The sequence below is a fragment of the Danaus plexippus genome, chromosome 24, assembly GCF_018135715.1.
Source record: "Danaus plexippus chromosome 24, MEX_DaPlex, whole genome shotgun sequence".
NCBI classification, from domain to species: Eukaryota; Metazoa; Arthropoda; class Insecta; order Lepidoptera; family Nymphalidae; genus Danaus; species Danaus plexippus.
Genome location: NC_083552.1, coordinates 1,431,582 through 1,458,958, shown reverse-complemented (window position 1 = coordinate 1,458,958; position 27,377 = coordinate 1,431,582). Strand labels below are relative to the sequence as shown.

The following is a 27,377-nucleotide window of genomic DNA, read 5'->3' as shown; positions in this document are numbered from 1 at the left end:
AGATAACTTTTTTGCTGACGGTTTTCAAATTTTGTTGCTAACGGTATTTCACTATCACTTACTGTTACTTTTTAGCTAGTACCCACAGTAAAAGACTCTTTCATATAAAAAGAAATTAAATAAAGCGTACTTAAATTTTAAGGCTAAATAAAAAAACCCTGTATGCGTGTGTGTGTGTTTGGATCGGGATGAAAAGAAATCTGAGACGAGACACAGACATTATGCTAATTTAACGTGATCAAAGATACGTTCTCTAAGTCAATAATAAAAATAAATATACTGCTATGCCACGTTAAACGAATTATTCAGAATAAACGATATATCAAAATAAATAAATTCTTATAAATAACATAACAGTTGCAATTAGATTTTAATTCAAATTTAGAGAAAGGTTCATTAAAGAAATACCTTATACGGAAAATGGCAACAAATTAGATGGCATAAATAAATAATATACCCTTTCACGAGACCATCCTAATAATAATTATACCGCTATACAGCGAAGATTTCTACCAGTTGCCGTCCTACAAACCGAGCTACGCCTACAGACGAACATTTCTTTCTATACCTAATACTATAGCTAAAATTCATAGTGAAATAAGTATAAGAACTAGCTTCTAAAAAACCTATCGCCGCGGACGGCGTAACGAAAACACAGGCTGCAAGGAAATTTTATTATTATCACAAATAAAATAGAGTGTAATTTGTGTTGAGCGGTAGTGAATTTTGTTTCCTTTTGTTATGTCAAAGAATGCGGCAGTACAGGCCAATGCACGATGCATAAAACTAGTGTTGAGTCTCGCATCGGAATAGTGATGTCCGTTAGATATTATAACGTTAGATGAAATAATAGTTTCGTTTGCAAAAAAAAAAAAAAAACTTGTTCATACATCTCTTTGTACAGAGTTTCCTTCTTGTTGATAGAATCATTAGATATGTCATCCTTATGCATGTCCGGTCTTCTTTTTACACATTATTTATAGTAAAATGAAAGACTTAAATATTTTATTATTGCAAAAATCGATATGAAATTAATTTATATCTAGATCCTTTGTTGAATGTGCGTTTGTTATACTATAAGAAATATTATTATATGCGAGATTTCACGTATACACAGGGTTGGACACATTCAACATTAGTGAATATATTTTTAAAGTAATCACCTACATCAATACACGCTGTCGTAATATCAACCGTGACAAGAGAAATAAAACGATTTCAAAACTTTAAAAGCGTTTCATAAATATAAAATAAACATTTAACTAATAAAACTTTGTAATTACGAAATCCTAAAACTGGTCGATACATAAGTCTGTCTAAAAATAATCTAGGCAAGTGACGTATGCAAAGTCGATGCAAAAGGAAGTGGGGCTCTATGTCCTAGCACAGCCCTACGCCCCGCAGGCAAATATGAACGAATGTAAGTTGACTTAGAATAAGTATGTTCTGCAATCGAGAGCCGGCCAGTGTTAGATCATATAGTGTTGAAAGTGCCTGCGCGCACTACGTCGCAAAACAATGAAAACTAACCGGCTATCAACGAAAATTTCCAACTAAAATTCCGTCCGGCCGATCTAAAACGTTCCAACCTACCGAATAATCCGGTGTTCCAAATTTGAAATGTGACAGATATTTTTTCGAATGACATTTTTCGGTGGCGTTTGGCGGGAAATGAAATATGGCGTACCGTGAAATTAGGAAAATATGTAATAAAGTTACGCAATATTAAGTGTTAGAATTTAACTTTGGCATTTATTTTTAGAACGGTCTGTTGAGAAAAATGTAAACCGCAGACAATAAAGTTTATTATGTGATTAAGTTGGACTATTAACAGTGGATATAAAGGTCAGTTTAGTGTTAAATAAGACTTAATACAATACAATTAATATTATAAAATTATTTGGTGTTACCTGTTAAAAAAAAAGAAATATTTACGTTTCCTTTTCACTTAATATTGAAGATATGACATTACTAACTCAGTGTATTAAAGAGGACAAGAGGCGAATTTACGTATATTTTAAATCCATTAACATTGAAAAGTAAATTAATGTTTTATATTAAACAACTACGTAGGTTTTTGCGTGTGTGACGTTTAATTTATATTATTTTCATATTTTCTTAATATATTAAATAAAAAAGGCTATATATGTTATGCTCTCTTATAAGCTTATTTTTTTTAATACTTTTATTTAAAGCGAATAACTATAGAATAGTTCATTTTCAGGTATTTTGTTACATATTTTATTTATTATATTTTTTATTTAAATATATTTTTAAATAAGATGAATAATCGCGTCCAATTCAACATACATTCATTTAAATAAAAACGTGATGATATAATTTATTCTGCCAACATAATAAATGCTACTTTAAACACACACACACACACACACACACACACACACATGTGAATTATATTTTTATATATTTGTATATATTAACCTTTTCTGTTGTAGATTTATGGACATGAATTTTATTGTGTTTATTAAAATTATATTTTACACTGGTATATACTGAGATAATTATTTAAGTGTATAGAAGTAAGAAAAACAAAGAATTTAACATATATGTATATTTATTTAACATATATATTTTTATTACATGTTCCTTCAGCTTTAATAGCATTATACTCTAAGGGGTTATCTATATCAATATAGGATTTTATCAAAATCGGTCTAGCGGTTCAGTTATTAAAAAATATAACAACAGACAGACGAAACATGAACTCATTGATATTAATATGAAAAAGTATTTCTAATAAACTTATAACATTTATTAACGCTCGTTAGCTCTTGACATATTTAATTTTTTTTCAATTAAAGATAATTTTATCTTAAAAGATACTCAGTCTTTATTAAAGATAACGTATTTAAGTAACATTAAGGATAATTTTTTTGCATGATATTTTCATCGTCACAGTGATTATTTATAATATATATTTAGTATTCAAATAAGGCAAAGGACATAAAAGAATAGTTCGGCGCCTAGTTGAGTAATATGTACATATGTATGTAACGTGTGTGTGTCCATTGTATAATATACAGAGCTATATACACATAATACTATAAAATATTAAACAATACAAAAATAATCAAAACTATGAATCTCTGCAATTTAGGTAATCATATGTAAAATCAAATAAATAACATATACCGTAATATTGTGTGAAGACATTTACATTAGCTACTAGTTATAGTAGTTATCGTGTAACAGACGGACGGATAGACATACATTTAGTAATGAGTATATATATATTAATGTATCGTACGCATGGACACACAGCATTAGTTTATACTAAATTAGCATACATCTTAACAAACCTGGTCGCGGACGGTAAGTGGAAAAACTTTGTTATTCCGCCGCGTTTCAAATCGTTTTTTAAATCACATGATTAGTTTTAATTATATTTATATATGAATATATATTAATTTAAAATTATCATATGTTCATTACAATATCGTAGTATCGTGAGCGGTTAGATAAAGTTTTATGTGTACACTCATTAAGTAAGTCGGTAATATTTTTCTATGAAACAGTGAATGTTAAATAAAACATAGTTATTTGTTTAAGAAATATCGTCTGTAATTAATTATTTTAACTCGATGAAGTACATATATGTGACTGGCAAAGATAATCATCTGAATTGGAAAAAAATCCAGTGATATATCATGTCACGTACAAAATAAAAATAATATTTTTAATTACTCTCAATTACATAAAATACTTTACTTTTGAATTTGAGTAGAAAATTTATTTGTAAGTACTTAAAATTAATTCTAACTTATCCAAAATAATTACACACTGAGAACAATATATTACTGAAATAGGATGAATTATATTAAAAAAAACGTTGAAACTGTCAGTATTTAGGTTAACTAAGATTACTTCAACTAAAACTATACGACAGCATATCTTGTAATACAATTCCTTATAACATTATAAAAGCCAGTGTATCAGTGTGGGTATGTTTGTTCACACACGGAGCTGCTATAATACATGAATTGATATTCAATTAAATAGCTCAGTTTGTTAAATTAGTTTAAGCAAAAGAAATGACGAATGAGGCTGCATTTAAGCACATTTATTTTAAGAGAAATATCGTAAAAAAAATTTATACTTTCTACTAAATGTCTGGTCATAGATTTGGGACCGACGTTATGCGCTATATATATGTGTATATATACAGTTATATCACTCTTAGTTGACTTTTATACGTGTTTAGAACTGTAGTTTTCTCTGATGTATCCTAACCGACACGTCCCTACAGAGTGTGTTGTGTTACCTTATCCCCTTTAGTTTAATACCTCCACCCCGAGTTTTCTATACCTAGTTAACGAACGTCGACTACGTTCTATTGTCCTTTTTCCAGTAATCGCTCTGTTTTTGTATATTATCTAAACAAGCCATTGTTAGCCAGCTCAGACATATCGTTGTTGTAGGGGGATATTGCCATTTGATCGGTTTTAATAAAGAAATTAATCGAATATATGTTGTAATACAAGAAAAATATTTGTGTGCTCGTAGAATAGTATTTCAATTGTAATGTATGATAATTTAATTATTTATATCCATCCCGACTTGTGAGATGGAGTGTTTGTTTAACGTGTGGTTTATGGGTGCGTTCGTTTTTCGCGTATGCATCACCTAAACTGGGTGCCGTGCCAACTAACACATCGTGAACTTTGTGCGACTGATCTTGATATTATAGAAAAAAAAATCTGGATTTATTTGTTACACATTTTTTTTTAAACATCATTTTATATACGAATTATTCAGTGTAAATATTTCTGTACACGTAAAAGGACTATCAAAATCGAGGTACTCTGGACTGTCAATTGAGTGTATAAAGGAAACGATGTTCATGACTTTAAAGGGAACGACCAATAAATAAAACATGTGTGCAGTGTCACTGTCTACTAAAAACACAAATGGAATTCCTAGTACTGTTACATTCGATACACATCGTAACAATGGTAGTAAAATAAAAATAACTTAAATCATTATATAGTATCAAAACTCGTCGGTCGCGGTATGGTATAAAAAAAATTGTGTTCTCAAAAATAGTTATCTGAAAAATGATCACATCATCCGCGGACCAATCACAGGTCGACGTTCTTTGTGTGCTATGTTCCAGTGAGCGTCACGTGTGTGTGTGTTTGTGTTAGATTTTTTCGGTAATTCTATTGGTGAATGGTACAGATAATGAATGTGAAGATAAACGAATAACATATAACGCGCTTCTAACTTGCTTGCTATATACTAACATATGAGATATATGCATAAATTTAATTAATTAAATTATAATGATTTTCATAAATTTCTTCCCTCCTTTTAATATAAGAATTTTCTAACAACATTAATTATGATGAATGGTTTTTTATGCATCATAAATGAATTTAAAGAAATATTATATGTAAGGAATATATAAATTTGTATAATATTATATATGGCAATAAATAATATTTAAAAGAAAAAAATGTACAAAACATAATGATTCCAGTACAATAAAAAATAATATTTAAATCCTAAAGATGCGTTCAAGAGCATGGAAATGGGAATCTTAATTTATTTTTACCGATCCAACCTTGAATTTTAGATATTTTTGCATTGCACCCACTGCACTTGGCTGGTGTTCGGTCAATTTTGTTATAAAAAGAACGTGACGTAAAACGGATTTTTTTCTTAATATATTTAAAATATAAATATAATAATATTAAATATTAATTATAAGTACAACGATGTGAGAGCGAGCAGCAAAATTTAATCGTATGGATAATGGTACGTATACTGTATTAATTAAATGTCATTATTGCATGACAACAATTTGTTTATATGTCATAAATGTATGCTTTGTAAAACATTTTTAGTGTTAATTTTTTTACGGAATATTTTTTAATTTTATATAATAAAATAGGAATATTTTACTGACATTCTACTATCTTCCTCGTTTTAAAATGTTTTGACGGTTTAAATATTCATGGAAGAAGTATTTATACAAAGATTAAAAAGATGTTTTGTTTCGATTGAGCGTCTTAGGTAAAAAAAACTGGTTGAAATAAATAAATAAACATTAAAATATATGTATCTTTATTTTTTTTTTAATTTTCTTTTAAGACTGATAATATTTAACATGGACATTCCGCCTTCTCCATATTATTATGATGGAAATATATGGTACAAAATATAGTTCATAAGAACATGAATAGCTTTTTCAACAATATAATGACTAAGCCCAGTCCAATCTGTACAGCCAACGTCGGTAAAACAACTTTTCGCGGACAAAGCCGTTCCTGATTAACAACTACTTATATACATTTAAACGAATATGCGACTATTGAAATAACTAATGCCAGTTTATATTTATATATTAATCATTATTGAAAAATTTCAAATCAATGAGATATAACAACGAGCATTTATCATATAAATGATTTACACAATTTATAATCCGCCATGTTTTTCTATGCCATGAATCACTAGGAGCGGCCAAACCACGCCTAGGCGAATAAATAAAATTTGAAAATAGAACGCGCTTCCTGCGATTCGGTTCTAAATTTAAATGTAAAAATGGCGGGCGTTTCATCCGGCGGCCGCAAAATTGTGCATAAAACTGCACTGCGCATTACCGATCTAAACATCAAAAATAGAATTCGATATAACGCTGTGCTCACATTACGCTCATAGTTATATATTATTTTATAAACTAAAAATAGAAGACAAAAACGTGCTTGAATTTCTCCAGTGGGTAGTTCGACATTTGAACATTATAATATAGAAATTCCAGTCATGTGAGATTCAACAAAATGTCATAATTATTAAATAAAGTGCCTTGCTAGCAAAGAGGTATATTTAATTAAAACCCGAGAAAGTAAATATTAAAAAAAAAACGCATTTTTTAAAAAACGAAATATAAAAAAACTTTGCAATCTCCTGTCATTATATATTATCTTCTTGAACTAAAATTTAAGCTGAACAAAATAAAGAAACAATAATAGAAAATATGTGGCATAATAAATTGAGTCCGTGTGTTATTCGAGTGTAATAAAAAAAATCACACTATGAGTCCTGTCCTGTGCCTTACAACGCCAGATTGCCTTCTTTCGTCCAGTTCAAACAAACATTGCGATAGTATGCAGCTCTTTGGTTATATTTCAGTAAAACAACTGGTTATATAACACACACACACACACACACACACACATATATATATATATATATATATATATATATACATTGTTATATACTAAATTCTTTAAATATTTAAACCATTGATTCATCGTTATAATTTAATAATTTTGTTGCCATGGAATATTATTAGCCTGAAATTTATTTGTATATTGGCTATGTTAAGAGTTTGTTGTTAATTTGTATGATATTATAGAAATATCTCAGAGTACGCCTACCTAAAGTATGGTCTTAAGACACTTCATACTTCAAATATTCGAATTATCATATTTTTTTCAACTACTTTAGCGATTCTTTGATACACTATAGAGGTAATCTCCTTACAATTCATATTTCATAAATATTCTTTATATAATAGCAACATTAAGTGGGTCCTTACATAACTAAAGTTAGCCTAAAAAGATATAACATTGTAGATGTGCTTTAAATCTTAAGTTATCTAAACAAAATGGCGTCTAACGCCTAATAATGCCATTGTCTCAAACTAGTAGAATTTCGGTTGCAAAATTGCGCCTGCGCAAGTTGACTCACGCGAAGCTATGTAGGGGGGATGAGTGCATTATATTATATTTGAACCTTATTTTATATAACATACGAGTTATATTACGGTGATAATGTCTTTGAAGGCTGGTCTTACGAAATCTTACATGAGTTTTCGTTTTAAAACCGAATCGGTTTAGATATTCAATGTGAGAGGAATATTTAAGGATTTCTGAACTGTTCTAATGGCATCCCATTCTAATTAGTTTGCGTAACGAACATAGGATACCTTAAGCCTTAGGACCGGGACACACTGGGTGAGAAATAATTATATAGTTGCAAATTTATAAATAATGAAAAATATTTTCTTAATAAACAAGAGAATTTTGATAAGATTGAGAAAAAATAATACCTTGAATACCTTTATTATGAGACTGTTTGATTTTTGGTTTTTGTTTTTAAATAAGATTCATTCAATATCTTTTAGGGAAGTCACCAACATACATACATACATCTCTTCTGTGTACAAACAATAATCACAAGAAGGAAACAAGACTGCTTGACAAGCGACTGATTAAATTACATGTTAATTACAATACTATTAAATTTAAAATAGAATTAATAACAAAGTTAAATGAGGCGATATAAAGAACGCCGGAACACACAGACGTACACACATCACATATAATGCATATGTATAACTATATCATTATAGTTTATTTCTCACAATACTTACAGTAATAGAGATTGTAACAACATTAGAATTAGTAAAGTGATATAGAGAAAAAACAGGTTGTGCGACTCGATATTGTATTACATCAACAAATTGAACCTTATTTATACTAGCATACGGGTTATGTTAAAGAAAAAATATCTTACACCTCCGTGTTCAGTTTAGAGTGACGCTTGGCTCACTTCCATATATTTTAAATGGATTTAAAGTAAAAAAACAATTTATCTGTATTACAACATTAACTTATAGAATAAACTTTTTTTTAAATGTACTTTTATTACTTCAAGAAATTACAGAAATTAAAACGTTAATAAATATTGTTGATATAGCTAGCTGTGTCCTGCGTCTTCGCTCGAGATCTTGATCCTTATTATACCTATCCAAAGATTATACAATTCCGACGTATGATCTATATTATTTGAAAGTTTCGTAAATATCAGTACAATGTTTTTTTCGTACATCAACAAACATATATTCTTCACTGAACATTGGATTATTTTATATATATATATATATATATTTGTACTAAAATTTTTATAACTATTACGAGAACCAGCCGAAGGATTAAAACGAAACGACATTTAAAATGAAGCCAATCACATATTACATTAAAAGTCCTTATTACATGTCGACAAAATGATTCCTATTATATGTGATGCATAGCAATTAAAGTTATAAGGAAGTCATATCCGTAGATCATAAAAATTACGGCAATTTTATGCTTTCATTACAACTAACTTTAACATTATTATATAAATCACGTTATGTTAATAAGTAATTGAACCTTAAAAATATTAAATATACGTCTATAATTTATTTAGGCCTTATAGAGGACTTCATTAAAAATTCTTATACTAAATCAAATTGCATGACGTTTTCATTAAAATTAGCGGAACAAGTATGTACCTTATAAACTGGGTATTAAAGTAGAATTTACATCGAGCAAACAGCTAGGAAGACTTTACACAATAAATTCTTGGTTCTGTTAAAATTATTAAGTATACTTAATGTAATGTTTTGATATTATTTTAATAAACATGGATACGAAGACAATAATGTATTTTGATATTCTTAACAAATTTTGTTTTTAGATCTTCTGGCTGTGCACGAAGAATTGTTTAAATTATTAAAAAAAAAAAAAAAACTTTTTGAATGCAGTAACGGCACGTTCAGATTTTTAATGACCCACAGCCAAACTTCCTTTATTACGTTCTAAGGAATATATAAAAAATGTTTAGTGTCAAAATATTTCACACCGACAAGTGTAACTTTAAATAATGTTATTGATTACATTTCTTTATAAGTATAATGGATGAAAAATAAAATGGAAACGTATAACGTCCGAACAGGAAGAAATTTCCCGGCACACTAGCGCCTCTAGCGGCAACGCACGGAATCCGATAACCGCCAACTCTTTCGCGCTTTCTTTTCTTCCGTCTCGCTCGCGCTCGTTTAATTTCTGACCATTTTTGGTGCTAGAGTGAGACGGTTGCAAAAAAATGGCGGAACGCACATGTGCGCAGGCGTTCGTTTTCGTCTTATTTTTCGTAGTTCGTTCACCCGCGGGTGTATTCGCGTCCGCTGAGCTTTTTTTCTCGCTATGACTTTTTCGTCTCTTTTCCTATGTGTGTGTCCGTTGTGCTAGCTCGTGCGTGGGTGTATTAGAATATTTTTCATTGTATTAATTAATTCAACAAAATCCAAGTTTTCAAATCTGAAATGCGACAAGTTATAATAAATTAACTTAAAATAAATCCACCAAGGAAAAAAAAAATATAACAAATTGTTATAATCCGAAATTAAGTTTCCATGTATCCTCTAGAGTCTAGATGTAGAATACTTCATCTGCCACCAACTCCAGAAATTTCTGTAATATAAAAATAAATATCCATTACAACACGTAATGTCACTATTATTTATAACAAACGTATTATTTAACGTTTGACCGGATGTGGTCAATTAATTTTAAGACAAAAACAATGATAGCAGAGGTATAAAGTGGTACAGTGAAGCTGGGAATGTACATATAAATATATATTTGCTTAATTATGATTAAGTTATTGGGAATGTTGGTACCGCGTCGTGTACTATCTGTCAGTTGGTACTCCCGATCAGCTGGCCGTTAACGATTTGCCAGATCTGAGTCACAGCTTTCAAATTTATTATTACAGTAGACATTTTGACCGGATGTTATCGTATGTACCATTAGTTTTAATAAGTTTATAATTTTATGTGATTTATATATATATATACTTGAATATTTGTTAATAATTCAAACGCTTTCGTTTGTTTCATGTTTGTAAAAAAAATGTTTTATCTGATTGCATATATAAAATCATTTAATTTATTTTTCATAAGCTGTCCTTTATAATAAAAACAACATATTTAATTTCTTTCTTTAATTGGTTGAACAGAAATCTCGTAACACATACACACAGACGATCTTCCACCATATATAAAACCTTCTAATTGCTTCTCCTCTCTTAATACCTCTATCTTATTTTGCCATTTCTTCTATCCGGGTAACTCTTTGTTTTTACAAACTAGGTCCTTACAACTATATATATATATAAGTATAGTGTATAGTGTATATATATATATATATATATTTAGTATAGTATAGTGTATGTATGTATGTATATATATATATATATATATGTATCCAGCTCCCCGTTAGTTCAGTATCTACTCCAATTACCGGCAAACTTCGCTGTGCATGAGATAAATCTTTTTGCGCTCGCCGATTAGAAAATACCATTATTAATTGAATGCAGTAATTAAATCTGTTTTTAATATTGGCTTTATAATGTATTGCATACTATAATGTTTTTTTTTAACAAACCTACCATAGACTATATTATAGAACCGTTTGTGAATAAAAAAATAATTTGCTACTCTCTAAAATGTACTACATATATTTTATTCTTTTGTTAAAAATAATTATTTATTGATTGAATATAACTTATACATATATATTTAAAAACTCACCATCAATAGTTTGGTATAACATTACTTGCATCACTTTTATCTAAGAACGCGTCTCAGTACCGCACAAGATTCGTAAAATGGCACAGAACATAATAAACTTCGCTATGCGCTTTCCAACTAGCGACACAGAGGACACCGTGTTCTTAATACGATCCAATAAGAATGAATTGCTCGGACATCTTTTTTAATCTTTTATCTTAGCTTTGGAATTCATAAATTAATAGTTTCAACACAGTGTCGGGTTACTGATAGATTAACATCATTAAAGAAAAAGATACGAGGAAATTTTTGAGTTATTTTAACCTAAAAATAGCAGTCTGCTTAGAATCTTATTAGTTAAGTCTTGAAAGAGTTAGTTAATAGTAAAAAAAGGAACTTTTTTTTTACTATATTTACTTCATAATTGTTTTTTTTTATTAATATCTATTTAAGTCTCACTTATGTGACACTGTTGTGATTTTTTGTTAATCGATTGGACCTGAACACAATGGATTTTTAAGTAAAAAATATATCCATACAATGATTGTATTATGTTTTCAAAATACGTTCTCAAACTGTTAGGGTTATAACACAGTTAGTTTTTAGCCAATAAACGTACCTAGACAAAGATAGCAGTTATCTAAACCCTCACAAAGATACCTTATGACATATAGGAATACTAAGTCCCATGATAACGTTACAGCAAATAATAACTTGCCGGTCAAACAGTTTATTAATAACAGGGGACGTATTCATAGTGAGGAACGGAATTTCATTAATATAGTTACATGGCATGCAACATTGATATAAATAGAAAGCATTCAAATCACGTGTTTTGATTTTGAAAATTATGTTCCACGCTAATTTAGTACGCGATTAAAAAAAAAAATTTTTTTTCTCATATGTTTAAAAAAAAAAAAATTGAAGCATAAAAAGAGTCAATGTTATTTGTTATGAGCAATAAAATGATTTTAGGATGTAATGTTTACTTTTTCTAATGCAATCAAAATTATGACAAAAAAAAAATTATGAACCAAAAATTCGTTCGCGCCTATAGATGTGCGCGAGGAGCTTTTTTTTCATTCCGTCCGGACGGGGTTATCAAGGAAAAGTGGAGAATTTTTCAAAATTTTATCAACGTACGTAGAATAACTGATAACAACACAAGCATAACTAGTGATGTGCTAACGATGCACGGCGTAGACGACATCGATTAAACATATAAGTTAATCGAGTTTATAGTAATAATAATTTATTAGATTTACTTGCATTTTTCAAAAAGAATACAGTTGGAGAATTTTTTACGATCAGTTTGCAAATTAATATAATATATTTAAACTAAATTGGATGTTTCTACATTTCTTGTTGGTATTATATTATTCGTATAAGAGAACCGTTAGTCTGTGTACAGACTGAGCTACTAAGACGCGGTGTCACATCACTGTAAACTAATAAAGTAGTCCAAGAAATGTATAACGCGACACTAGAGGGCTCACGGCCATTTTCGATATTAATTAATATAAATTTTATGTATATTAAAATTAAGTTAAAATCTGTTTGCTCTCATCTGTATATAGGATGTTCTGTTTTGGTGCTATGTGTATTTTTTCGTTAGAAAAAAGATAATGAGCTGTGTGTTTTAAATGGAAATTTTATAAGTTGTCGCGGCGCGGGTCGGTTGTTTTTTATAACGTTTTAAGGTAATTTCCATTGTTACGTAATACGTTTATTTTTAATAATTTATATATATATATATATTTTTTTATTACAATCGTGTGTGTGGTGTTTCGAAATTGAATGGTTTGTAAAAATGTTTTTTTGTTGATTGATATTGCGAATTTAAATTGTTATATTTGATAAGTCATTTTGTTAAGTGCCCTTATCGTCGTACAAACACATTTTATTAACTTGTTATTTATATTATATTGCTACGTATAATAAATACATGTATAAGTCTCATTTATTAAATCACTATAAAACAGATTTCTAATGTGTGTTAATGTTCTTGCATTCTATTTATGTGAAAATAAAAACAAATACGAATCCCGAACGTTCAATAAGTCAGTATAATAACTCGTAACATGATACAATTACACGTTAAATATACAACATTAAAACCCACATAAATACGGTACAAAATTATGCAGCGCTAACAGCTTTTAAAAGGTTATAATCTTAAATAATTTGTCGGCTGAACGCTTCGTAATTGTCGCAAAAAATGCACCCCACAGGTACAAAAAGTCATTCAACGGAGAGCGGAGTCATGAAAAAAAATAAAAAAAAAAACTAGGGCGGCACGTACCAACAATTAAGTCGTTCTTTTTTCAAACGATGCTGGCGTTTTTTTTTTTTTATTGGTCGATCTAATGACAAGGGGAGGTTTTTTCTGCCACTCCTTTTTGTACATTTCTAAACAAATGTGTCAAGATTAACTGGGTGTAACTTTTTTTTTAAACAATTACAGCGGTGGGTTCTGACACGCAATATTTGGATAGGGAGTTTTTTTTTTTTAATTTTTTGTGTAAACCTGGCATGGTATTCGGCTTCTGTTTAACGGTCAATTTGTTGGCGTCTTTTTTCTACCAGTCCATTGATACTCTGAGTTTTTTATCACTTTAACAAGTGAATCCCTTGTTAGTACTATATTATATTGTATACTACTATTGAAATACTTCTATTAGTAAAAATATATTTTTATTGTAATAAAAATTAATATAATTGTTGTACATGTGGCATGTGAATTAAAAATTCAGTTCAGTAGTTATTGATCGAACAGACGGACAGTTTTGTTACGGAGGTATGACTTGTCACGGAATACTACCATCAATATTATTGTACGTACACGATAACTAACTATGGAAACAACTCTTTTATTGTTTTTATATATAATTTAATATTACAGTATCATTATCGTTATCAATATTCAATGAAGAAACATATATATATATATGTATATTTTAAACGACTTGATAGTACTTAAATCTCAACCAATTTCTTGGTAGGTGTAGTAATAATTTCTTTACATAGATTTTTTATAATAAATTTTAAGATATTATTGATAATATCGACATCTATCAATTCTATATTTAATTAATTCATTTAAATATTAAGTAAATAAATATTTTTTTTATTTAAAATGTTTAAAAGATATAATTTCAATATTTTTGTAACCGATATATCTAGAGGGTTAGAAGAGAAAAAAATTAAGAATGATTGGACAATTAAAAAATATATATTTGACTATTTTCCCAAAAAATTCTATAAAATGTAAACAGCCAAAGCTATCTTAGATCTCATTAAATGTGAGCAACGCCGGATGAGTCACGAGTTAATGTTGTATTGACAAACAGCACACAGATCTCGTACATGAAGTGAAAATTATTTAATGATTTCTAAATCAGAACTCATTATAAAAAATATTTAAAAAAGGCATACGATAAAATTATACAGAATTTCTTCTTCCATAATATTTCAAATTAAATTATACAGCCATTATAAAAAAAAATCAGAGTATCTCAATACTTTTCCGAATACTAAAAACGAATATTAATTTTAGAATGATAATTAATTTAATGAAACTCTTTCTATATACAGGGTGTTTCCCTTCGCGTTCTAAAATCATTAAAAATGTGTCTTGGTGCGTGTCGGTCTTCCCACTGTACATACACTGACTACTTTTTAACATTACTTACACATATACAATATAGGAATATTTTTATATTTATAACATATATAACTTTATTTTGAAATTTCATAAGCAGAAATAAAAAAAAAAGAAGTCTCTTTATCTTTATTTTTTTTTTTAAGAAAAGAACAAATCCCAATACAAATATATTTACTTTCATTAATCACAAATAAACGGAATATAATTTTAAAATATAGTAATTTTAAATCTCGTCACCATTTTAATTAGATCCCATACGTCAAAGTATTTGAACGCATCTTCCGTCCAACAACAAATGGATGGTGAATAAAATTTTTAATTAATGAATTTCAAAACGTAAATGACATATGATTGTTATATGTTTTCTCACGTTGAAGACAAAAACCGCGGACACGAACATAATGAGCCCTATCTAACATCTCAGTTCTCATAGATACAGTATGAAACCGGAATTAAAACAAAAAAAACAGTATATTTGCATTTGAAGGGACTTTTGTAAGCAATTGTATAAATTTTTTTTGCTAGTCTGCATCAATGGGATCTGGATGAGACGAGAGCTGGTTTAATTCGAAGGGAGTTCAATTGTTAAGATCAAATCTATTATTTTAATTATAAATTTTTATGTATTATTAAATATGCGCCTGCAGTACTTTTTATAATTAATCCCCTTTTATTATCTGTGTTTATATGACATTTTTGGCTCAAAATAATTGACTTAGTTTTTTTTATTTTAATATAAATAAATGTCCGATATAAATCCTATCAAAAATAGTTCAGCCGGTTTCGAAGACATGAAAAACAATAAGACTGTTTTCATATAATAATTTAAGAATTATTTTTTCCTACAAATGTTCCTGTGTATATTTGTAGGACAGGTAATACAAGTTTTATTTTGACATCAAAGCATTTTTTTTCGACGCTTCTCAATACATTAAAGTGTCGTATTAAACGACAGACGGACATAAAACTTTTATATACATAACAATAGTCAGTTGGTCGTCTGTTAACAAAGGCATGCAGCGCAACATTTAACAACTTACTAAAAATTTTATTTCGTCTTGAATAATTATAAAGAAGCATTCTTTTAAAAAAATCAACTAATTTTGAATTTTAACTTAAATAAAAAAAAAAAAACTAAGTTACTCTCGAGATATTATTTAATGAAACTTCAAACGGGCTGCCAGCAAAAATTAAACACTTTTAATAATTACTAAAATTATTTACTTACAAAGGAACTAAATATTTTTTTTTTATCGTCTTCAATATCACGTAGTAACCCCCAAATTGTAGGGGTCAAAGCTTCATCCGGATGTTGCGTTAACGGCTGCTACGTTTAAATATCCCGGACGATTTTAAAATTAACCCCCACATGATATAAACAATATACATTATAATTTATTAATATAAAATAAAAATAATATTGATTAATTAATACTACTAATATTTTTATTTGGTAATAAATATTTTTTTTATTTTTTTAAATTATTTCCTTATTCAATAGACTCGTTTAATGTTAGGGTAAATCGTGCTTGGAGGTTCTATTATAATTCAATACTACAATATGCCTGATATATGTATTGCATATATTCAGATAAATGTATGTATATTAACAATTTTTTTTTTTCATAATATTTCATAAATACTTATAGGCTATTTTCATAGGGTTCTTACAGAAGTATACCTAGGTTTGAATCTAAAATCTCGTTTGGGTATTGTCCGAGGGTTGTTTTATAAGTAAAGGGTTGCTGCACGGGTCGAGATTGTTTTAGACATCAACCCCGTAGCTGTGGGGTTGTTTAAAATGTCGTGGTTCATACCGACGTTTGATTCGATATTCAAATATTTCGCGTTCTTTATTCCCATCATGTCCCAGAAGTCGTTTCAATGACACAGTGTCAACGTTTTTATAATCAAGATATATGAAAATATTTTTATATGTCTGAGAGGATTTATTAATGATTCTTTGTGAAAAATGCGTATCAAAGTAAACTAGCGCCCTCTATGGTGATCATATACCGTGGAAAATATACTCCCAATGTCGGCACGCCTCGCTCTCTACATTGTTTATTTGGTGATGACTTGACTGAGGTGATAAATAATACTGGGTACATCTGATGATTTGGTATAAAAAAAAGGTTATTTTATTTACTTGAAAGATATTTTTAATAAACCAATGAAAACTTTTTGCGAATGAGTATTTTTTTTGACATTGGAATCTGTAATTCTTTCATTTTAAATAAAACTGACTTTTATATAATATATTTTTAGGACATACTCATGTAGGAGGTTGATTTATTAACAAAATATTTATCTTGTGTGTTGCAATAACAATCTAAATGTCAATCGTAGCCGGATTCGTAGCAAGCTACGCCATCTTTCGGGGGGTAGCGACATGAAAAGTTTCGCTACGGTTAGCTTAAACAGTATAAAAAAAAACACAATATAGATCAGAACCTAAATTTCTTTATTTCTTTTAAGATTTACAAAATCAGGTGTAGGATATGCGTAAAAGAACAGCAGCCATGCTGACTTTAAAGAACACATATTAAATATAACGAAATATTCAAGTGGTAATTATCTTGCAGTTAAAGTTAAATGTTGACTGGACACAGAGATTAGGTAAAATAGGGAAAAAACTCGGTGTTAAGGTCGTTGGCTAAAACCTCGTCTGCTAAGCTCCGCCTGAACAGTTAAAAAAAATACAATAGTAAAAGAGGCGTACCGGAAACAAATACTTAAAAATGCTTAACGAGAACACGCTATACACGAGCAGTTGGCGCGAGAGAGACAGAACATTAAGAAAAAATCAGAAAGAAGGCATTCTTTTCTATTTCCTCCCTCACTAATAGCGGCTTAGAAAAAATCCCGTAGTACCCGTCCCGTTCTAACACAGGGGTGAGAGCGGCCGGGGTCGGGCGAGCGGACGAGCGAGAGGGGCGACCCTCGCTTCGCGCCCTTTTTAATAGTTCTTATTTCGTCCTGGGTCCGAGCGGTCCGTGACCACTGGCCCGGGCCGCTCGGACCGCGGACCCGGCCGCCAGCGTCGCCGTCCGTCGTCGCTCCTCGCCACCGTCTTTTCCTTGACCGGACGCATTTTTCCGCGGAAAAAACGCGGGGCGCGTGCGCCCGACCACGGTGGGGATGTTCTTCGCGTCGTCTAAGGCGGCGGGGGCGGCGCCGCGTCTTGCTAGTTGGAGCGGCGTCTTCGGCTGGCGCGCGCGTCCGCCCCACCCCGCAAGAAAGCGTCGCGGCGCTCAAGTTTTCCACCAAGAAGTTAGTCGTCGCCCGCCCGCGCCTCAAGGAGGTCTCGCTTCCGCTTTCCCTCTGATCCCATCGCGTAAATAAACCACGCGAAGTTAAAGATAACTCGGAACGGCGAACTGAACGGCTCGTCCTTTACAGATCCGTCGTGCGTGGACGCGCACCATCGCATGATTTCGTCGTGACCATACGCCCGAAACTGGAATTAATGTTGAAGTACTTCAATGAGAATATATCCCTAGCGCTCCAGGAGAGGTACAGGGACCTCCATGAGTATCGGAAGGCGGAAGTAGAGGACTCACCGAGGGAGGCTAAAGTACCGAAAATAGCGGAGGAAGGTGAGGCAGTCGGCGGCGAGGGCGCTTTCGAGCCAGGCGCCGCGCCGCCGTTCCCTCGTCTGCTGGAGCCGCCCAAGGAGGAAGACAACTTCGTGACCAGCTGGCTCCACAACTCCTTCAAGATGACGGCCGCTGAAGGGAACAGCGAGGCCGCGGCCGGGGGCAGCGCTCTGGATCTTCGTGCTGCGCCCCTGTCCCTACACATACCGCTCCAGAATGAGGCCCAGCGGTTCAAAATGCAGGACTTTTGGAACCGCAGCAGACCTGGCAGCCCGGCCCAGGAGCCCACAGACCACAACCAGGCCGGACCTGCGCCACCAACACCTCAACCACCGGCCACACCTGACCACAAGATTATAACTGAAAAACTCGTCAATGAAATACAGGTGAGTGGAAACATGTTTTTCTTTTTGCTCGACAAGTAAGGGGAATTCCAAATTTAAAAAAAAACATAATACTGATGTATATAAACTCTTTCAAATAATATTTTTTTTATTGTAATAGCAATAATTTCATTTAACGAATAATATTAAAAGGAAGTTACTTGTTATTAAAAAACTAATATCACTGCCGCACGTTCCGGCGGTAACTTGTCAAGTAGTGATAGAGAACTGATAGTGATTAGAATAGATAAAAAAATAAATAAATCAAAATTATTATACTTACCTGAAAATAATTACGTTATTATAAAAAAAAAATGCTATTTATAATTTCTTTATTTGCAAAAGACACAACACACAAAGTTCAATGAAGTCCTCGAACTCGATGGAAATTAATGAATATTTTATAATTTCTGATTTAAAAGAGAGACTCGATTCCGACCATCTTCAGCAGAATATTTCGATAGACTGACCTCAAAGAGGTCTCAACCGAACTCGTTCCAAATTTGAATGATCCCTACTTCCTTAAAAAAAAGACACAAGGCGAAGGTAACATATTGTAAAGCTTTTGTTAACCAAGAAAGGGTTAAGGGCCGCGTCAAACTTATTATTAAATCGTTTTTGTCCTTATGTCGCATCCGGTTTTACAAAGGATATGTAAATTACGATAATCAGTGATAATTCTATTATTTCGATATTAGCTTGTGATCAACTTGTCGACGATGCTTGAAATTCCATTCTTTTTTTAATTTTATTTGATGTTACGTTAAATGTTTGTTTTGGGCATATGGCTATTATGGGTTTTGAAAAATAATTTGGAAGTTGAACGGAGTGATCCCTATGTTTAGGCTCATCGTATGGTGTATCAAAAAAATAATAATTTAGAATTAACGGCAGTGCATGTGTTTTAAAATTAAAATTTCAAAAATGGAAGACAAAAGAATATTACTTTTTAAATTAGTTTCGGATTCGCTTACCTTGCATTTGTCTGTTTCCCACGGCACGGATTAGGGGCATTGTGATTTTATTTTTCTAATTTTTTTTCACCGCGCTTTGTTTCACGGAAGGGGTGTTGACAGTTATTTGTTACGAATCTGTTCCCGGTTCATTTTTTTTTGTTTTAAACAATGTTTGAACATGGAACCGGTTTCCGATATTCATATTTCGCATTCATTGGATTTTTTTTCCAAAATAGAGATTTAACGGTTCGACGCGGAGAAGTAGTTACTTTTGTGGTTAAATTTTTTGTACCATCAACTGTTAATTAAAACTAGTTTTGATGTTTCTCAATGGCATTGTCTGTTCAAGTATTTGTTATTACAATGAAATGGTTATTAAAAAGAGTGTTCCGGATATTGCATTAACGTTTAAGATATCATAGCATTTTAAATAATACTTAATGATAATAGAACTGGCAGTATAAAATGTTACCGTGGCCAGAATAAAAAATAATATTGTATATTTGTTTTAAATTTTGGAATGCCGTGTATATTTCAAATCACCTTAATATATTCCCATCTCTCTCTTCCACGTATGTCTTCCTGTATGCGTGACGTGAACAGCAACAACAGTCGCCGTCCGCGGACTCCACGATGAGTGAACGCTCGCTGGTACCCTTTGCTCTGGTAAATTTACTGTCCTCACTCAATAATATTGATGTAAATATATTTTATTACATATTTGTGTGTGTTCAATATTTTATTTTTCATTGTGTGTGTTCAGTTCCTTCATTTCCTTTATTTCATAAATAGTATGACGAAATTCTAAGAAGTCAGTTTATTTTATTATTTTAGACATGACTTGATTAGAATTTGATTCGGTATTCCAAATGTGTGACTAATATTTTTTTTTTACATTTAATTTCTTTATAATATATTATATTTAATTTCGTTTTTTAATTATAGAACGATTGACTAAATAGTTTTCTATTAACAAATTACTATAAGTAACATTAATGTAAGCAGCCAGTATTATAAAACTAGCACCATATCCAACCTCCTTGGTGTTTCTCAGCCGCAGCAGCAGTCCCCATCAGGCGAGGCTGATCGCACCATGCTACCATTCGCACTGGTAAATGTCCTGAATAGCCTGAATATCGATGTAATTATTTATTTCATTTACTCTTCTATATTAACGGAGTATCGTTCGATTCAGTTGTTAATTGTTTTATACTTTTAATTTTGATATTATACAATATAAAAAAAATACTTTAATAAAAAAATCTTTACGGTTGTTTATTCAATTGTATTAATTATCTTGAAAATTAATTAAAAATTTACTAATTTATCTAAATATGGAAGCTCCATAACTTTCGTCATGATCATGATTATGTTCATGACGGTGAGAATGTTAAGATTTTAAATTTAACTTTGACTTCTATAGTTACGTATATTTTATATTATCATTGATTTGAATTCCTACGAACGAGACTCCGTTCTTCTTTGCTTTATACCGCTTGTATGAAACATTACATCGTAATTATTACTTAATATTACGCTGTTTTGCTTATTAATTATACTAAATCGATATATTATTTGTATTAGGTATAGCTTTAAGTGAAATACGAGTTTGCATCGTCGACCTCAAAAACCAATTTATTCAAGGTTTTCCATTCGCATATATTTTCCTGTAATCCTAAAGCAGAGGATTCTCGAAGAAAATACTTTATTCAAAACTATTTATTATATTTACGATCCAAAGTCGTATTTGGCTGAATATTTTCGGTCACGTCATTCATAATCCATAAAAGGCTTTCGCTTTATTATCTGTTGTTACATAGCTACGTTAATCTTGTATCTAATATATCTATTATCAACAGCAACAAGCCCGCTCCGGTCAGAGCATCAGTGAACGAACGCTGGAAGAATGCTGGTCGACACTTCAGCGAGTGAGTTGGCACCTGTTTCAATGCGTATCGTTATCTTCCAAGAGTAGGGGTTGTGGTGGCGGGTTCGGTGTTCCATATTTGAAAATTACCCATCCATTGATAGACATTTGAAATACTAGTTTGAACATAATTCCATTTTTGAATTATATATACTTTTTTATATGGCCGTTGATATTTTTGACGTTTATTTTTGTATTATTTTAAACGTCGAACCCGCCGACACACCCCCTGAGGGGTTTTGGACCAATAACTCTTTAGTTGTAAGTTTTATTTGCCATAGATAAATATCGATGTAAGATTTTATCAGCAACCTAGGTGGTGGGGAAAACGATTTTTTTCACCACAGGAACTACGATGTATCTAGCTTGATCTATCTTGAATATTCATTAGTGTGGCAACATTTCGCATAGAATCGATCAAGATAATAAAAATGTTGGATGCGATAAAACGCCTCGGGCGTGTTAACAATTTATTTAAATCGAGATTCACGGGCGATTTTGTTTTATTTTTTCTTACGTCGGAGGCAGCACCATCTGCGTTAAAGGTGGTATTACCCAGGAAGTACTTGTACTGCAACATGTGTATTTCATTGACTTATTGCATACAGAGTGAAAAAAAAAACAAAACAAAACAAAAAGTATTGCAAGGGTTAAGGAACAACTGAACGTCTTATGTAACATAAAACATAAACTTGAACTAACTTATGTAGGCGTTAAATGTTATTTAAAACAATTGAAAGGAGTTTATAAAATGTCATACATATTTAACATTAGCGCCGCGAGCGTCGGGTTAATACGTATTAAAAATTATAAACAGCACAATTCAAGAGACAATAACTAAAAACGAGCTCATTTTATATTCCTCGTATAAATTTTAAACACTCACCCAAAAAATAAAACGTCCGAAGCAAAACCTTTCTAGTCGACGAATCCTTTAAAAAAGGTTCTTATCGTGTACATTAGCATAAGAACATGCATGCACAGGTGAAAAAATAAAGCCGGCCGCACGTCGGATGTTGAACGGAAAAGTGCACCAAATAAGAACTCCTTCGATCGCTCCGAACAACCCGTGTATAGGGACGGCTTATTATAACATCTTTAATAAACATATTCATTTAAATAATTGTGATATAATAATATAAACATAAAATGTGTTTTAGTTTCCGTGCGTGAATATATCTGTAACATTTGCCGGCTCCACATATTTTTGTCCGTAACAAAAGTACTTGACATGCGTTGTCGAAAAAATCCACATTTGCATGTCGATCCGCAATGAATTTATCGTTATTGCAAAAAGATTTATTGATGCGGCTTCCCGAAAAAAAAAATCTTAAGAAAATAACCGCGTTCCAAATTTGAAATTCAAATTTCGACTTTTTTTTCAAATTGAGACGATTTTGACATCCAGCCTCGACATGTGCTCTTTGTTTTTTCCGCTGTCAGAACGCACAGAGTATTAAATACTTTTTTTCTGGGCGCGATAGTAAATCAATGCTGTTTTACTTTTGTTGCTGAATGTAAAATGGGTTCTTAATGTGTACAGAGCGGGCGTTTAGATACTTTTTAACGTCGGTATTTATTATGAAAAGTATTAAAAGTAATTTATATCAGAGGAAAGAGTTGGGACTAATAAAATTTTATTTTTAAGCGGGTTTGACTAACATCTTGTAACAAGTAGCCGGGGTGAGGGGTGCGGGGTGAGGGGTGGCACGGTAATTATGAAAAGTGTCCGAGGGTGGAAAAATTGTACTACGAGAAGATGCTTAAAAAAAGTGCTTTAATGACTAAACAGCTTTTAAACTTAATTGGTTTTGAAAGATTCTCACTTACTGCCTTCTTAATAAAACTCGTCGGACGCGTTATTGTAGAGGACATTTTATAATTAATATGTATTAGAATAGTCTAAGTCTGGTCTAGACCTGTTTAGATTACTTACGATGTTTTTAATATAAAATGCATATAAAAATTCCTTTGCCGTAGAGTCATTATAAAAATATAATTAATGCTATTCTTAAATCAAAGCAATAACTAACGTATAATCGAGATTCATAATCTAAATGTTACATAAAAAAACTTTGTTATAAAGCCTCCGAGACGGCGGCCTTATAATCAACATAGAGCAAATTACTTTTTTTATGAACTAAGCCTAAGACTAAAACATTATTTCAAATACGAATAACGTTTAAGCTTCTTATAACAACGTTCGTTACTTTATCTATTTTTTTTTTCACGGTGTCATAACTCACGCCACGGAAGGCGTTTTTTGGCCAAACTTGAAAATTTATTTCGCAATTAGCGGTGAGAGTCTTAACTCGTCGAGACATTATTAGAAAACTTTCTTATAGCTCCTAAAAATTACCACTTTTTTTTCCTACACCTGATGTCACACCGTTGGCTTTGTTATGTTAGTAATTTAATGTCCAGCCTAAAACTAAATAAAAAAAATAAGATTCAACAAAACACTGTAAAGGCTAATTCAAAGTTTTTGTCCATGGCATAGTCTCCATAAATCAATCATAAACGCATTAACTTTTTGTACATTCAACTCTAGCATTTGCAATGAGAAAAAAAAAAATGTCGTTGAAAATTATAAAAATGGCGTCAACATGACAAACGTTTAAAGCAACATTTTCTCAAACACTACAAATTGGCGGGAAAGCGCCCCTGGGACGGAATGAGAGAAAAACTGGACAAAAATTTGATTTATACAGCTCATTGGACTATTATAATTTGATACTTGGCATGACTCAAAAAAAAATACTTAACAATTCTCATTTTTCCAAAGACGTATTAATATATTTATAATCGTTAATAAAATATTTAAATGCTATATATTATTGCGTTCATGTAAACAAAACAATAAAGAGCGTACATTATTAAAAAAAATTCAACAACAACGTTGCTGTGTACATCAAAAGAAATATGTATGAAGTATGAAGATTGTTGGTCGCGGTAGACGAAGCTAATGGCCCGCACTGAATAAAAAAGACGACTCAAAGATAAAAATTAGCTGAAATTAAAACAGGCTAACGAACGCCATTCTGTCTTGCTGACAATTTCTGTTTTCTTCAAAAATATCAAGAAAATATGTATTTTATTTAAATTAAACTCGTTTGTCTGGATCCTGGGCTTATGAATATGACTTATTTCGCTAATTTTGAATGTAGCATTCCATTTTTGAAATTCGAATATCGAATTGACGTAATGTGTTTTTTTTAAAGCTGTGTTTAAATAAAGTTCACAACACGGAGCGTATATTATAGAAAATAACCCGTTATTTCGTTTACCTAATTTAAGACATTAGCCGCTTGGGTGAGTTCTAAGTAAGACCTAGGCGTATTTTTATAAGCCATTGAAGACGTCGTTTTTCTTTACATGTTATTAACCCATTTGACGACGCTTCCATGCGGTTAATTGTGATGTGGTCATAAAAATCCTACACTAGCTATTGTTTAAAATATATATATGATAGCACTTTATATTTATAAACTGAAGACCACCGAGGAGATCTCATAAAAAATACCAAACACACTTATAAGGAGCAAAGCAAAAACCGGAGAGAAAAAATATATAGAATTCGATATGAAAAACTACAGTATAGCCGTCCCTCTCACTCATAGAGGCACAATGGTCGCAATACGTCCGGCTATCTAAGAACGATTCAAACGTATTTTTTAAATCACAAATGTAAAATTAAAAAAAAAAAAAAACTATAAAACTATTATATTGTAAATGAACATAAAAAAATATATGATTACGTAACGAAAGCATCAAGTCGAAGCTGAGGCAGAATGGATAACTGAGTATAATAAAAAAGTTAGCGCATACTACAAGTATAGTAGTTACACCAGAACGCCTACAGCACACGGAGGGAATGCACTGCGATTTTTTGCACATTTGAAAAATACATTTTGACGATAACGCACATATTATTTGCTAGTGATGTGATATTTATTTGTGATAGTGCTGTGATGTGATCGTTTCCGGCTATCATAGATGCAGGTAATCGGTTTTTATCATAGTGGCTGACTGTGAGTGTATGTGATAGGTTCTAACTGATCCGTACATGCGGTTAGGGAAAGTTAACCTGTGAAACTCAAAAGTTCAAGCGTAATGTCAAACGGCGACATTCTCTTTTTTTTTTAATATTAACATAGAATATGTATAACATCTTCGATGGAACGGGTTTTTGATTGGAAGACTACAAATATTCAAAAAAATTAAAAAAAAAAATTCAACTCCGTATACAAATTTGAACATATTGAGGGACCTTGAAATATATTGAAATACTATAAGACGGAGTAAACAATTTTTAAGTGTGTAACATATAAAAAAATGCCTCCAAAATTAACATTCACAATCCTTTTAAATGTACCTACTGACATAACGTATAAAATTATTTTTTTTCATATTAATATCAAAAAATTTATTTATCATATATCTACATATGTATTAAAGTTATAATAATATTACTAGTTTATATATTTATCAATTTCCTCTACCGTTAAATGTATGTTTTTCTGTTAATTAAGTTTTGTGGTCATAACAGTCACTCAGCTTATAGTGATTGTAACTTATCTGTTTATCCTTTTTCGATAACACAAGAACAACTATATATACAAGTAATATATAATAACAAGACTATATTAAAACGAAATAAACTATTTTTTTATATCTAATTATAGATAGTTATTATAATTTCGATGAAATATTAATTAGATGTTTTGTGAAATTATATAAAGTATATACATTCGTTTTCCTCATTAATTAAATTTTTTATTAATTTTTTTTATCACAGTTAATTAACTGATATATTACGACTTATTAACCATAACGAAATGTGTCCAAAAAATATTGCAGCGACAATAACACCCTTATCATATTTTTTTTAATAAAAAAGTTTCAAATATGCTGATAAAATTATCCTAGGAACTTATTTGTTTGACATCATTTCCGCTCTTTATTAGAGACGGTGAAAGCTTACACAATATAACCCACGATGCCATTCCGTTTCAAGTGCACGGGTGCTTGTGATTTCTTCAAATAGATTTCTATTAACACAAACAAAATTGTTAGCAGATCAAAATACGCGCAGGATTTATTATGTACAATGTAATAATTTAGTTACCTATGAAATGTATGTATGTATGTGTATTGTATATAGCTCATGAAGCTATTCGTAGCATTTCTTGCATTATAAAAGTTAGCAATGAAATCACTTCCACTCTGCGGCCTATGAACCCGCTGCGAAAAATAAGGTCCTTAAGACAAAAAAACTAAATTGATCAGCCAGTTCTGATTGACCCGTGTGTATAAAGGACTTGCTGCTAGATATAGACTTTCGTATATTGGACAATTTAAAATTAAAAAGTACTTATATGTTTTATTAATAAATAATAAAAATTAAAATAAATCATGGTGAAATGTTTATAACTAAATATTATGAATACAGAAGCTTAAGTTAAGTGTTGTTACTAGTGTAA

At 31.0% G+C, this 27,377-nt stretch overlaps 1 protein-coding gene across 10 annotated transcripts in view; it reads left to right on the top strand.

Annotated features, from left to right (window-relative positions):
- The first annotated feature begins 1,435 nt into the window (after positions 1 to 1,435).
- LOC116775882 (zinc finger protein 287-like) overlaps positions 1,436 to 27,377 on the top strand; it is a 53,560-nt gene continuing 27,618 nt past the window's right edge. For 3 of the 10 annotated variants that reach the window (XM_061524452.1, XM_061524455.1, XM_061524450.1), the window contains exons 1-5: positions 1,436 to 1,845; positions 18,432 to 19,014; positions 20,571 to 20,666; positions 21,022 to 21,108; positions 21,827 to 21,895. In XM_061524452.1, coding sequence (XP_061380436.1) covers positions 18,499 to 19,014; positions 20,571 to 20,666; positions 21,022 to 21,108; positions 21,827 to 21,895 — 768 coding nt within the window. In that variant the 5' untranslated portion in view covers positions 1,436 to 1,845; positions 18,432 to 18,498. Of the gene's footprint in view, positions 1,846 to 12,842; positions 13,066 to 18,060; positions 19,015 to 20,570; positions 20,667 to 21,021; positions 21,109 to 21,826; positions 21,896 to 27,377 lie in introns of those variants that run through there. The other 7 variants (XM_061524456.1, XM_061524454.1, XM_061524453.1 and 4 more) reach the window with 7 other exon arrangements.